The sequence below is a fragment of the Vitis vinifera genome, chromosome 8 (assembly GCF_030704535.1).
Source record: "Vitis vinifera cultivar Pinot Noir 40024 chromosome 8, ASM3070453v1".
Lineage (NCBI taxonomy): Eukaryota > Viridiplantae > Streptophyta > Magnoliopsida > Vitales > Vitaceae > Vitis > Vitis vinifera.
In genome coordinates, this window is record NC_081812.1 from 11,954,574 (window position 1) to 11,969,918 (window position 15,345).

The 15,345-nt window shown below is 31.6% G+C and overlaps 1 protein-coding gene across 1 annotated transcript; it reads left to right on the forward strand.

Annotated features, from left to right (window-relative positions):
• Nucleotides 1-4,787: 4,787 nt before the first annotated feature.
• Nucleotides 4,788-14,622, forward strand: LOC100253448 (uncharacterized). The gene is made up of 4 exons (XM_010655031.3): nucleotides 4,788-5,173; nucleotides 5,263-5,530; nucleotides 7,708-7,829; nucleotides 13,864-14,622. Exons 1-4 carry the CDS (start codon nucleotides 5,042-5,044, stop codon nucleotides 14,302-14,304), a joined length of 963 nt encoding a protein of 320 aa, XP_010653333.1. The 5' UTR covers nucleotides 4,788-5,041; the 3' UTR covers nucleotides 14,305-14,622.
• Nucleotides 14,623-15,345: the final 723 nt, after the last annotated feature.

Sequence of the window (15,345 nt, forward strand, 5' to 3'; positions counted from 1 at the left end):
GCTGTATTTCCTTACTAATCCATTTTTTTTATTAAATAAAAAGTTCAAAATCAATTTTTTTTCTAAAAAAATATTTTAATGAAATAACAATTTAGAAAATATTCCTTTTAATAAAAGTCTGGACAGTTCTCTTAATAAAAAGTTCAGAAAAAAATGTTTTTAGACGAATTTTAAAAACTATTTTTAATAAAAACTTGGAAATTTATTTGTTTAATAAAATTGTCAAGACAGTTAATTTTTAAATAACATTATTCAAAAGGTTAATTTTTAATAAAACAGTTCAAATTTTTTATTTTTAAATAAAACTCCATAATTTTTATAAATTAAAATTATAGAATCATTTTCTTAATAAAATTGGATTGAAAATATTTTTGTATATGAAAAAAATCAATTCATTTGTAAATAAAATCAAATTGGAACATTCTTTGTTATTAAATTTGTAATTTTTTTTTTTAATAATTGGTGTAAATCTTGTTTCTAAATGAAATCCAAAATCTTTTAAATAAGAATATAATTTAACGAATTTTAATGTGAAAAAAAAAATTCTTAATAAAATTGGGATCTTGGAAACAAATTTGTGAAATTTCTTTCCCTAAATAAATAAATTGATAATAAAAAATATATTTTAAAAAAATTAAATCCAAAAATAATCTTTTTAATAAAATTGGGCTGAAAGTCCATTTTATAAACTTATATATATCTTTCTTTAAGTAAGTAGAAAATCATTTTTTAAAAAACAAAATATGAATCAAAACACTTTTGAAAATAAATTTATAAAAATACATTCTAGAAAAGCAAACAGAATCATTTTTTTATAAATAAAATCAAATTGAACCTTTTTTTTTTTTTGTGAAATTGTATTCAATAAATTCTTTTTATAAAAGATAAGAGAAATTCTTTCAAAATAAATTTGAATGTGAATAATAGTTAAGTCTTTTGCAAATAAATAAATTAAAATCATTGAAATTGTTTTTAATGTAAATATATTCTTTCAAAATTCTTTTAAATTATGTTGTGATTTTTTGAACAATAAAACTTTTTTTTTTCTAATTAATTTAATAAATCAATTTATATAATTCTCCAAATTAGTTTTGTCGTATATTTACATCTTACTTTTCTTGATATTTGTATTTAATTAATCAATTGTCACAATTCCCTCAATTTGTTTAATAAAAATAATATGTATAGAAGATTAAAGAGTTGTTACGGTTTATCATTGCATCTTCCAGATGGTAACCTGACTTCCAATTTTATTTATTTTTATTTCACAAACTTATCTTTTCCAAATAAAGTCATATAGAATTTTATTTCTTATTTTGTTTCCCTTATAAAAATATACTAAAATAAGTAATAACTCCGAGTTTTTTAAAAATGTAATTTTTAACAAATAAAAACAAATCTCTTCATATAATGAATTTAATGATATATTATGACATGATGGTGGGTCAATGGATAATATCTAAATGTAGATAACAAGTTGTTATAGAATTATGATATCTTTCATAAGATAGGGGGAAAACCTTCTTTAATTTATCTTAATTGTGTATATGTGTTTTAAAGTGGTAAAATTTCATTGAGGTTGAGTACCAATATCTACATGAAAAGGATGAGTATTACAAATGATATCAAAATTTATCATTGACTTTGACTTTGACTTAGACTTAGAACTGTAAGTTAATGTTTTGAAAGGATGTTACGAGAGAATGCCATAACAAATGGTATTAAAGACTTTGGTAGCATATTACGAGGTTTAATGTTTATTGCAATAAAATTAGGGAATTATGATACTTGTTACTTTCTTTATTTGAAGCTTTTTGGCCCTTCTATGTTTTATTAGGGTGAAAGATGATTCATTCATAAGAAGAAAACAAAAGAAAATCTAGAGAGCTACCCTTTTTTTTTTTTTTTTGGATTTTACAACAGAAAAGAATCTAAATAACCTTTAAAAATATAGAGCAACAAATTTAATCATTGAAGAACTCTTTTATTAAAAATTTATCTAGATGGGTTAAAATGTGCATAATGGAAGGAGTATCTTTAATTGATCTTGTAGGTTGGGCGTGATCTAGACCATGGAGGGAAGGCTTTTTTGTTTTTTTGTTTTTATATTCATACCTTTTGTTATCCTTTGTATATAGGACTTGGTGTATAGTTATTTATAATTTTAGTGATATATACTCTCCATTTTCTTATATAGTTACTTCTTCTTTCAAGTGGAAGATAACCCCGAGCAATTGTCGATTTTTTTCTATCAATTATGGCTCTCCCCTCACTACCCCGTGGGATGAGTTCACGCTTACCTAGTCAATACTTAAATTGGATTCTACCTCAATTTTTCTAATTTACCCCAACATTTTTCACTTATTTGTGGGCAATTTTTGGATATCAAACGCTTCGCTAACTATACATTTAAAACCCACCTCAAAAAGCACGTCGTTTTATGAATCATGTTTCATTAATTTTCATTGATTTTGTCTTCATAAAAAATGGGTCTCAAATCCTCTACCCAAAAAGAAAAAGAAAAAAAAAGGATAGGCAATATATGCGGACAACATGAATCATTGAAGAACTCTTTTATTAAAAATTTATCCAGATGGGTTAAAATGTGCATAATGGAAGGAGTATCTTTAATTGATCTTGTAGGTTGGGCGTGATCTAGACCATGGAGGGAAGGCTTTTTTGTTTTCTTTTTTTATATTCATACCTTTTGTTATCCTTTGTATATGGGACTTGGTGTATAGTTATTTATAATTTTAGTGATATATACTCTCTCTTTTCTTATATAGTTACTTCTTCTTTCAAGTGTAAGATAATCCCGAGCAATTATCGGTTTTTTTCTATCGATTATGACTCTCCCCTCACTACCCCGTGGGGATGAGTTCACGCTTACCTAACCAATACTTAAATTGGATTCTACCTCAATTTTTCTAATTTCCCCCAATATTTTTCACTTATTTGTGGGCAATTTTTGGATATCAAACGCAACTCCAAAAAGGAAAAAAAAAAAAGAAAAGGAAAGGATAGGCAATATATGCGGACAACATGATATGAAAAACTCGAAAAATAATAAAATTCAACGACGCAGAGATCTACTAAATGCCTTCCAAGACACGAGGTCCTTATGATCCGGTACCCCTCTCCTTCCTCCCTTTTTCCCAAAAACTGGACTCAGCAACTTCTTCAGCACCCTCTTGAACCCGGACCCACGACGCCCACGTCGCACCTCCGCCCCCACCGCAGGCGGCTGAGGCAGGGGCGCAAATGACCGAGCCGCCCCTGGCTCCGACAGGCTCCGACCCAGCATCGCCCGCGTCAGCTGCAACTCAAATGACAGCCTCTCGAACTGGTCCAACAGTGTGCTCTGCTCGTCTCCAAATTTCCCAACAACAGCCGCTATTTCTTCCATTCTCTTCATATCGACCATTAAGCTTCAATCACATTCACATCAAACTCCTTCTGATGGGTTCACAAAGTATTTATTGGATGGACAAAGGTACATGAATATAGAACAGTTTGCTCTCTACTTTTATATGCTGACAGCAGCTGGTTGCATTTATTTGACAGTCCTTGGAAATTGAAAATATTCAAATATCGGTTTATTTGAATGCTTTCCAAGGATAATTCTTATTAGAGTTTCAATCACAACCTTAAACCCCATGGCAAGAATTCCTTGGGCAAAACCGGGCCAAACACTTTATTCTTTCTTGCATCACACAAGTTATGTTTTGTTCCTACAAGCTTCTTCCACACAAAAGCATTATAGATTGTAAAAATATAAAAATGCAGTCCTAATATTCTAATTCCAACAAAGAAATGTCACAAATAAAAAGAGTCAATTTGGTAACTATTTTTTAAAACAGTTTTGAAAAATAGTTTTTAAAAACAGTGTTTAAAAACGGTTTTTTAATGTTTATAAAATAAAAGTTTGAGTGCATTTCATAATGATTTTAGAAAGTGTTTTTAAACTTTCTTATACTTCAAAATTTTTATCTTTCAAGTATTAAAAAAGATAAAAACACTTTTTAAAATCGTTATCAAATGCACAAATTACTTGAAAACCGAAATTATTTTTAAATTATAAATATTTTATTTTTAATCATTCTACATGTTTATATAATTATTTTTTAATACAACTATTAGAAAACAAGTGAAAATAATATAAAACAATTTTAAAAAGTTCTTTAAAAATACCATATTTTTTGTTTTTAAATAGAAAACAGTTTTTTGTTACAAAACATGTTTTTTTTTATTTTTTATTAAGAATAATACAAAAAATTGCTCCCGAAAACAATTGTCAGACAAGTCCAAAGTATCCACTTTATTTTTCCTTGCGATAACAATATAACCACCTTTAGTCAAGCCTAAGCCAACTGATTAGCCTAAGAATTTAATAGGTATATTATCTTTGTTGTTAATAAATACAATTACAAAGTTTTTAAAAATATATATATAATTAATTTTAAAAAATAATTAAAATTTGTTTTTTTAGATAAGTTTTAAGGGAGATAAATTATGTATATTTATTTTATGTGTGCTAACTACACGTAATTAAAAAGCGGCCCAAGCTTGGAGCCCAGTAGTATATTTTGGATGGGTTTCGTTGATATCGTGGACCATTTCTCGGGGTTAAATGATTGGGCCAGACCATGGGCTGGGCTCGAATTAAAAAAGTCTGTTCAAGGCCCAGTCTAGACGGATCAGGCTCGGCCTAGGGGGGAAATGGGTTTGGCTTGAGGTTTGTAAATGAGTCCGACATATAGGAATTGGAATGAAGGCCCATTCGGCCCATAAAACCCGAACTGTCGATTCTCGCTGATTCACCCACTCAATTGCGTCATGGTGAGCTGGTGGTTCTCCACTTCCACTGGTTTTGAATCGAAAACAAAAACCTAAACTTCGATCTCCTTATACCCTCAATAACTCCTTCCTTTATTTAATGCGTGAAGTCTAAGCTCAGTGATTCGATTTCAGTTGCTATTGGCTAAGGACTTGTAATTTTCCAGGAAAAGGAGGTTGTTTTCATGATCACAAGTCTGTTTGGATGGATAGAAATGAATTTCTTCCTGTGATTTTCTTGCTTTTTCTGGTTGTAAATGTTTCTGGTGGTTCAGTAGCTGGTAAGTTCCGAAAATTGGCTGATGCTGAGCCAAAGGAGGATTCCACTGCAACCAAGGTAGTACTGAAAACAATTCTCTGATTAGAATTGCTTATTTTGAAGTGAAATAATGATTGCGATTCTGAGACGTAAACCATTGTTTTTAGATTGATCCGCCGCCGTCTCCAGTTTCTGTTGGCAATCAATCGGAGCCAAAGCCGATTGATCCAGGCAAACTCGGGAAGGAGAAATCTAAGGATGCCCCAGTACCCACCACCAACTCTTCAAAAGCAGATTCAAAAGGGAAGCAAAAAGAGAAAAATGATGATAAAGCCAGTTCAGAACTGGGAACATATGGGACTTGTGATGGGTTACTTGAGAAGTGCACGGACCCCAAGAAAAAGATGATTGCTTGCATTCAAAGTTTTGAAAATGGTATTTTCTCATGGATTATGGTTTTGTTGCAATGTGGTGTTGCTTTAGGTAGAATGATTCTGTACTTGCATTTAGTATCAGTTTTAGTGAATGGGGTCTGCAAGTCTCATTTTGGAAAACTACTAAGAGCAATATCAAATTAAATGAACTAAATTTTTATTGACAAGATTTGTTGGGTATCATACTGAGTTGTTATCTAAATACTATTGTCTTGTCAAAACTTTTGATATAGAAGTATTTCAGATATAGGGCTCAAGTATTTTGTTATATTAGTATGAGAATATGATGGCTTAAACGCATTGAGAATTGAGATAAATGGCAGATTCAGGGCTAGACAACTGTGGAACATCCATGCTGGAATTTTAGAGCTAGCAGCTCATTAACACTTGTACAACTTAGAGACTTTACTATTTCAAATGTTGAGTATAAAGTTTGGCAGGCATGTGTAGGAGTCTAAATGATGTCAGTAAAACTGTTACTGCTTCTGGTAGAACAATTTTGGACTTCTTGGAGGTGCATTTGCTTGGTAGCAAGCACCATATCTGAAATTACTTATTGGGTCGAAAGGTGGCAGTCAGGAAGTGCAATTTAAATAGAACAGCAATTGGATTGCAATGTTGACAACAAAATAAATGGTTTAGCTTCAAGCTTTTCTATTACATAATATGGAGGAAATCAGGAATTCAAAATTCCACTCTTATTAGTGAGCGGTAACCTGGTTACTGTGGTTACCATTCTCCCTTGTGTATCATTTCCACTTTTCTGCTTGTGGAGTTAGATGCAGCATTCTCCTGTAGTCTGAATAGTTTCAATGGGGATACCGAAACAAATGCATTTTTAGCTATTTTCTTTGTACTTCATAGTTTTTTTTATAAGCAAAATATTGGAAGTGGACTATAATTTAAAGCATTTCATGGTTCCTGTTTTAGAACAATCACAGTGGATTCTAATCTTTAGGTGTCTATGTTACAGCTGTCAAACAGAACTTAATATATTAGTTAAAAGCACGGATTCCTTTTTGAGATATTGAATTGTGTTGATGTTTATTCTATGATATGTTGGATACTCCTCTATCAACATTTATTGGCATGTCAATCACTAGTTAAAGTGTAAATCTGTCTATGAGGGTAAAGAGCAACTAAAGTGTAACTTTGAACACAAGTGTCTGCTTTTGGTTCGGAAACTTCAACGGGTCTACATTTGTTTATTTCAGAATTGTGTGGAAGGATATGTGATTGTCCTGCTTATGTTTTGGAAGCTATTGATATTTGTTTTTTGTATTGGCCTTGAGTCCTATCTAAAGTGCAAGATGATGGAGAAGGTTCCAGGTTTTATTCCCATTTAAAGGCCAAATAGAAAAAACTATAAAAAAATTATATTTTTAGATTGATTTCTATTGTTATTTCACATGCACAGCCTTAGAGGCATGCTGAATATATTCTTGTTCATATAAATTTGTTCAAATCCATACTCAAGACTCAAACCAATGTGAATATTTTTATTTATATAGATTCATGAGTGCACATATGCACAAACATATCCTCATCTCAATGTTTTGAGGAGTTCTTATCTCTGTGCTCCAAGTCCACATGAGTGTGTGATAGTTGTCCATGCCTGCATTCTTGGCTTTTATTTCTTTCTGAGTGTTTAAGATGTGTTATTGGACACATTCTTTAATAACATTTTGTTTCTTATAAAGGATTGATGTCTCACTGGGCATTGACTTTCTACTAAGCTATATCTGATTAGGATGGTTTCTGCAGTTCTACGTAGGATGAGTTAGTACTTCTGATGCTATATTATTCTGTGTGGGTGCTTTTTTTGTTGTGATAAGCTTTAGGCATGTTTAGTCACTCAAATTATCTATCTCAAATGGCCTCAAATATAACCTCCTGTATCCATTTTTGCTACCCTTTAGTGGGCCTTGGGTTCTTTTGCCATCTTTCGAGTAACTTGTTATTAAGGATTCAAGGAAGCTAATAAAACATCATTTAATGTCTTCTGCAAATTTGGAATGCTGTCTGAGTGTTTGTCGGTTAACTTATTTTCTGTTATATTTGTTGTTTATTGACATGGATTCAATTCCCCACAGAATATTGTGTTGATATACCATTAGTTTTACATATTTCTTGTCAAGGAGAGAGTTCTTCATTGCCTTCCATTTTCCTTTGTAACAGGATCCAAAGCCCTCATTGTCCAAAATGAAGGAGAGAACACTTTGAAAGTGAATCTTACTGTCTCGGATTCTGTGAAAGATGCTTTGGAGGTTCTAGTAATACCAAAACATCAAACTAGAAGTGTATGGGTCCTTTCTCTTCTGCTACTTTGTCTTTTTCTTTTGATCGTTATGAAAGCCATTGGAAAAAGAATGATGGCATGAACCTGAAATACAAGCCTTTCTGATGGAACACTACTGAACTACTGTTCATATGATGGTTTTTAATCTTAGTGTAGTATCAAAAGTGTCACCAGTTTCTATTGCATGCATTAAATAGAAACATTGTCAAGTAATAATGACGAGGAAAAATAAGCTTACAAAAATAGTCTATTTTTGGGTGGTTTTATAGGAAATCGCATGAGATGACATGGTGGGGTAGTGGAGTGGGGTATGATTTCTTTTTTTGCTGTTTCTTGGATGAAATGATAAAGCAAGGTTGATTCATGTGTTCAATTTTTCAGCTTAGATGAGATTCATGTTCTAGAATTTTAACAAATTCACTTATTTGTGTCTTTACTGTATTGGTGTTAGAACCAGAGAATTGGAAAGAGGTAATATCTCTGATAAGAGAATAAAAAACACTAGGGACTTCAATGCGCAGCTTGGTAGGGCACAATGGAGGGGTGGTTTTGCATAAATCATTGTCTGATCCTTTTCAGTGTTCTGTTCTCAAATATGAGTATTCTTGCTTTCTGTTAATATGGCATATCTATTCCACTCCTTTTCTAGATCAAAATCCTCCTCTAAAATAACCAAATTGTTTTTATAACTGATATAGAGGATCACCTCCAGAATTAGATGATTCCTAAAACTTCTTCAAAAGTAGTTTACAATAGAGGAACTTTGGAGTCCTGGCCACGAGGACTTTGAGGAATCATCCAATTTTGGAGATGATCCTCTATTTCAGCTGTAGAAATAATTTGTTTAGAGGAGGATTTTGGTTTTGAAAATGAGCGGAACAGATATTTCATATGAAAAGAAAGAAAGAATACTCCAATTTGAGAACAAAACAGTGAAAAAAATCAAACAATGATTTCAAAAAAACTTCCCTTCCTTGGGTCTTACCAAGCTATGCACTAAAGTCCCCAATGTTTTCTATTTTGTAGTCAAAGATATTATCTTTTTCCGTTCTATAGCTCTGATACAATTCCAACATTCCTAAATGGATATAACATAAAAACAATTCAAAATTAAAATCTGAAATACAAAAAGAAAATAGTAGTAAGAGAAATCTTACATTCAAACTTAAAGATAACTTTTGATACAAGAAGCTCACACCAAGAATACAAGAAGAGGTTACTTTATATAAGAGAGCTACAATAATTAATGGGGTCCTTCAGAGATTAGAAAAGATAGCCTAGATAAAAGAGAAACTATGTGAACTTTGTCGCGTCTTGGGTAAGCAATAATGCTTTGGCAGAGTTGTACATAATCATGTGAATAGGGTTGAATATCGTCAAAAGCAACTTTTGCACAATTGTCCCCTATATTCCATTTGACAAAGACCATGTGAATGCACCTAAGAGCAAATTGTGCTTTTACCATCTATCTAGATTCTTTTAATTATCAAGATTTGAGATAAATCTCCTTCATAGATATCATCCAAGTTTATTGTGGTTCTAGAAGTAGAAAGGGAATATGCTAGAGAAGAGTAATTTTTCTCTGAGTTCTTCATATGATAACCCTTTCACCTTTTCTTTTCTTAAAGAGACTAGGTCTTTATCCGTAGTGGTTGAAGATGAACCAATCATTCTAAGTTTAGGCTAGATAAGAACAACATTAAAGATTGATGGTTTAAGATAGTCATTCAAATTTTGGCCACTACCTAATTGAGATCCTTCTTTGAAGTTTAGGCATTGTAGAAGAGATATCCTCCCATTTAGCTATCCATGGAATTTCCTAGAATGTCGCAAGGTGTAGGAAGGCGTCATCTTCAAACAGTACTCCTTGATTTCTCTTACAAAATTTTCTAAAGGATTTTTGAACTTCTTTTGGGAAAATGTCATTAGTCATTCCCTAATAAAAACAACCAATCTTTGAACCAATTTGGAAAATTCATTAGTTTGTCTAGTAATTGAAATTGGATGAACCAGCTATGAGCTATCTTATCATTTTGAAATGATAATATGGGAAATAATCCCAAACATGAATATAATTATGGTAATTGAGAGCTTTTGGGAAAATATTTTTATTTTTGGAATACTTAAGATTTTCCTAGGTCAAAGCCCCATCCCAAGGTAGATAAAATCTTCTTTATCAAGACTTTAGAACAAGCAATATTATGCTCATTGCATGATATTGAAATTATGAGTTAATTGAATTTAAGATTGCTTCATAGAATTTTCTGTTTTTTGGAAGAAGGTTAGAATTGAAATGATCTGTTAGATAAAGCTTGGCTAATTCAATAACTCTCTTATTAGAGTGTTCATCCTCAATAGTTATTTCAACTTTACAAAATTTTTCTGTTGTAGAAGGCATATTAGCCTCAAAGGAAGATTCTTGCTTCCATTCGTAAAGTGGCTTTGTTGGTCTCTTTGGAGTTCTACAAGAATTCACGATTGAGGAAGTCAAACAAACAATTGGCTTCTTTAATGTGTTATATGTCAAAGTCAAAGATTGTAAGTAGGGCTTGCCATCTAGCACAAATTTGTTTTGATGCTAAATTTTTTACATCCTTTGTTAAAACTTCTTTTGCATTCTTGCCATAGTTATTAAAAACTTATGATACAAGATATGATACAAAGATACGATACATTTTTATGGAAATCGATATGTATCACAATCCGTATCTTAGTATACATATACAATACACAATATGATACTTGATATTACAATACAATGATATATATATCCTCAATTATTTTGTATAATTTTTTTAAAAAATAAAATTAATTTTCTTTTTGTTAAAAGAATTCATTATGTTAATTGTTTAAAAGGAGAAATACGTAAAATAATCTTATATGAAAAGTTGCATTCTTGTTGTCATATGTTATATCAAAAGTCAAATAAGTTTATCTTTATAATGAATATTGGAAAATTTTCATTTGAACGGTTTGAATGTTGACAATGAAAATAATAGTTATTAGTGAATAAATTTTTTTACTTAATATATTAGTTTTTTTTTAATTTCTTTTCTAGTGGAAAAGTAATGATGATGAACCTAAAAGCTAGAAATTTGAAAATGACACATAAAGGCATATATGTAACAACACCATAGGTGCATATACCTAGTTAGAATTTGGAATTAAAATTTATAGCTAAAAATTGACTAAGTTTATTTTTGTGGATTATGTGATGAGCTTATATATTAAAGTTATATTTTGTTAATTTGAACTTGTCAAAATTTTAATATTCAATGTTTTCATATGATAAAATATAGTTTAACTCTTTAGATTATACTATCTTCCATAAAATTGGTTATCTATTACTTTGTAATCCATATTTTCAATAGATATTCACACACACACACACACACACACATATATATATATATATATATATATATATATATATATACTCACTTTATTAAAAAACTTACAATACACGATATGATATGATGCATGATACAAAAAAACAAAAAAAAACTATATACGATACGTTTTACAAGTTAACAACTATGACTCTTGTAGTCTACACTTAAAAAAAAAAATTGTTGAGGGGATCATTTTGGAATTTCATTATACACAAAACAATAGAAATAATTTTTTTATTAAATAGTAGCATAATTTTTCTATCTGGGTTTCCATACCCTTGAGGTCAATCTAGTTAGAACCTCCTTTTTCATTTTTTATTTGTTTAAAAATTCCTCCATATCTGATTTCTGAAGCATTCATTTCCACTATTTTTGGGATTGTATGACAAGGGAGTTTTGAGCCTTAACTTTAATTATTTGTTTATTGCGCTAATACACCTATCATTCCATAGAGAGAACACCTTGAAAGTGAATCTTAATATCTTGAATTCTATGAAAGATTCTTTGAGGAATCATGTAATACCAAAACATCAAACTAGAAGTGTACAAATCCTTTTTCTTTTGCTACTTTGTCTTTTTGTTTTGATTGTTATGAAAGCCATTGGAAAAAGAATGATGGCATGAACCTGAAATATAAGCCTTTTCTGATGAAATACTACTAAACTACTGTTCACATGATGGTTTTAATCTTAGTATGGTATTGAAGGAATCACTGGTTTTCATTGGGTGCATTAAATAGAAACACTCTTGAGTAATAATGATCTAGAACAATAAGCTCACAAAAATAGTCTATTTTCAAGTGTTTTATAGTAAATCATAGGAGATGACATGGTGTGATGGTGCAGTGCGGTATGGTTTCTTTTTTGCTATTTCTTGTATGAAATGGTAGAGCAGGGTTGAGATCTTGTTATTGAGTTCAACAATTGGTCATGTGTTCAACTTTTCAGCTTGGATGTGCTAGGAATCTTGGATTAGTTCGTTCACTGGTTTTGAATCTGATTAGGCACATGCAAAAACTTCCTAGGCCTCTAGATCTATGCACCACGGAAACAAATGATATCAAAAAACATTTTAGATCTAGAATATTAGTGATTAAATGTGCTTACCAAGATTTGGATGTTCCCATATTGATTCCTATAGGTGAAGAGTAGAACAAAATATTGAAGAAGAGTTTGTACATTAAGTCTTCTACCCAATGGCTCCTCCTTGAATCTTGACACTTAAATGGTGATCTAAAAGATGGAGGCTATGACTCTTTCTCTAGAATGTAAGAGAGAATAAATGAATGGACAACAAAAGTTTGAAACCCTAACTCTTAAAGGGATATTTATAGGTTTCCACTGGCTTAAGTGACTTGAGCATACCTATAGCTTTAGTCACTTAATTTAGCCCAAATAGCCCAAAAAGGGTCTTGATTGATTAATTAACCCACTAGGGTTGTAATTAATCAATTAGTCTAGTCCAAAGATAAAATTCACCAACTCCTATGCAACATTTTTTTCCAAACGCCCTTATGTACATAAGTGAACAAAAAACTAATCTAATCCTCATAAACCGTGCCATCAAGGAACCATTGGGACCCATAAAATAATATTGATTTATTCAAAATCCAATTTTAAAATTGACTTAACATCCCACTGCAAAGAGTTAATTGCACTTTTGTACCCTATATAAATAACAATAAGACACAAAGTGCTGGGGTCTATGACTTGTTATCCATTGTATACAGTATGCATATGAACTAACGTCTATAATCTAACTAGGTGAATGTTAATAGCTTTTCAAGATTACATGTAACATCCTTGAATTACAGATCCTCCTATTATGTGATCAATTAACATGTCTTATCTCACAAAGAGCTCATGTCGAGCTTCATTTAAGGAATTACTATGACCATAGTTTACCTAAACACACTTCTTTAGTATCACCCAAAGGGATGTGTTGTCTCAAAGTCTATGAGATATCATGATACTTCTATTGAATATACTTGTTGCTACCAAATTCCATAAAAAATGACTTAATTCATAAGGAATATATGATTATTTTAGAATTTCACCCTTAGGTCAAAGTTACTGCAATTTTGGCACAAATTTAGTATTCCCTCAAAGTTGAGAGACAATACAATATAGCAGCTTAATAAATTCATGATTACCCAATAGTCTTATGTCATAACTCACCATATGTCCTATTCAAAATGTGACCATACACACTAGTGCAGTCACCATAGGGATCTCATCTCGATGGTTAATGCATTACAACCTCAAATGGATTGTTTAAGTCCATGAATTGGTTATGAATTAATCATCTGCTTGTAAGGAAATCATAATTTAGATCTTTTGTACAACTCCTAATGCACCCAAGTCATATACAATGCAAGAGATGTCAGACTAGAATGCTCATAAAATATAATACATGGAATAGAGATAGATAAAGGTGAAATTGGGATATTATTAAATAAATAATAAATTCTGAATTTGTTATATCATATCATGCTTTTAAGGACTCTATCATAACAACTGAGATTCATATTTTGGAATGTTGAATAATTCACTAATTTGTGTTTGTGCTTTACTATTTGAGATTAGGGAACTGTATTGTTTATTCTTAAGCAACTTTACACTTCATTTCTTGTTTGTTTTTCAGATGAACATCTTGTCAACTGGAAGCTCTAAGCTAGTATTAAATGCTGGAAATAAAGATTGTGTGTTTGAAAACCATCTTATTTCTGAAGGAAACTTTTTCCAGTGGCTCCCTCATTCTGAGCTAGTAACACCCATCTATGGTGTCTACTTCTTGTTTCTAACAGCTCTAGTTGTGGGAGCGATGTGGACTTGTTGCAAGTTTAGAAAGAGGAGACATCAGGGGGGAGTTCCATATCAAGAGCTTGAAATGGGTTTGCCAGAATCTTCTCCAGCTGTTAATGTGGAAACAGCAGCAGGTTGGGATGAAGGTTGGGATGATGACTGGGATGAGGATAAAGCAGTGAAGTCACCAGGAGGACGGTATGTAGGTAGCATCTCATCAAATGGCCTTACTACTAGGTCTTCTAACAGAGAAGGATGGGAAAATGATTGGGATGATTAGAATTGTATCAGTGAAGAAGGAAGAAGATTGTCCAATAAGAAGAAGACAAAGGATAGGTTTACAAGGAGGAATCAAAATATTGAATGTAAATCGTTTTCACAATTTTCTTTTTAGTGTTTGATAGTGGAAGTTATAGGACAGTTGAGCACAATTTTGGTTATTCCCCAGAAGTGTGTAAAAAGGGGTTGTTTTCTTCTGAAGAGTAGATGATAATGATACTATTATTATATGTAGATGATAATGATCATTTTGAGAATGCTTGTCCACAGACTAGTCATGTTGGAAATGTAATTTCATTTTCCCTGATGGTTCCACTAAGCCTAGGTGGCCTGTTCTGGTTGTGGAAATTCTATTCATGGAGCCGTTGGCTTTGGTAATCAGTGCCTTTCAACCAACAGAGTTTTGATCTCTTGTCATTTAAGGTTGCCAGTCGGTGCTTAAGCTAGTGACCTATTTATTTATATAGTTAGGTTAGGTACCCCACTTTGATAACGGAAATGTTGAAATCAATTTATGAAGGCCCCTCTGGTGCTTCAGATGTGGTAAAACTTGAGGATGAAATACTCTTTTTTTTATTGGGTAGTTGAGGGTTGTTTGTCTAACGGATATATGAGCAAAAATACACCTAATTGTATACAAAATCATATAATGGAAGGGAGCTTCCCAAGCATCATTCTTATATGTAAATACAAAAAATGTTCACCACTTCAAGGCCTCAAGTAGAATTACCACTCGACCAAACAGAAGGGATAAAAAGAAAAAGGAAAAGAAGAACAAGAATGGAATCACTTGTTTATTTAGAGGGGGGACCCAAATTAGGAAACACAGGGTGTTGGTGGCTGTCCTTCAATCTAAATGGAACCCCACAATGCTCCCCCACAAACAAAATAGATATGGCATATTTCACCTTTTTGTTGGGCATCTCCCCTGAATTGCTGTGGCCTTTTATTTTTATTTATTTTTATTTTTTAAAAGTTCCAAGCTTGATTTGGATTAAGCTAGCTCTATCTTCCATTGCCTGTACACAATTTAATTCTCTTC

What these genes read in the sequence shown, in the direction of transcription:
- LOC100253448 (XM_010655031.3), top strand. Translation starts at nt 5,042, where the DNA reads ATGGATAGAAATGAATTTCTTCCTGTGATTTTCTTGCTTTTTCTGGTT. An exon ending in AGGATTCCACTGCAACCAAG is followed by an intron (nt 5,174 to 5,262) that starts GTAGTACTGAAA and finishes CATTGTTTTTAG; the next exon opens with ATTGATCCGCCGCCGTCTCC. An exon ending in CAAAACATCAAACTAGAAGT is followed by an intron (nt 7,830 to 13,863) that starts GTATGGGTCCTT and finishes TTTGTTTTTCAG; the next exon opens with ATGAACATCTTGTCAACTGG.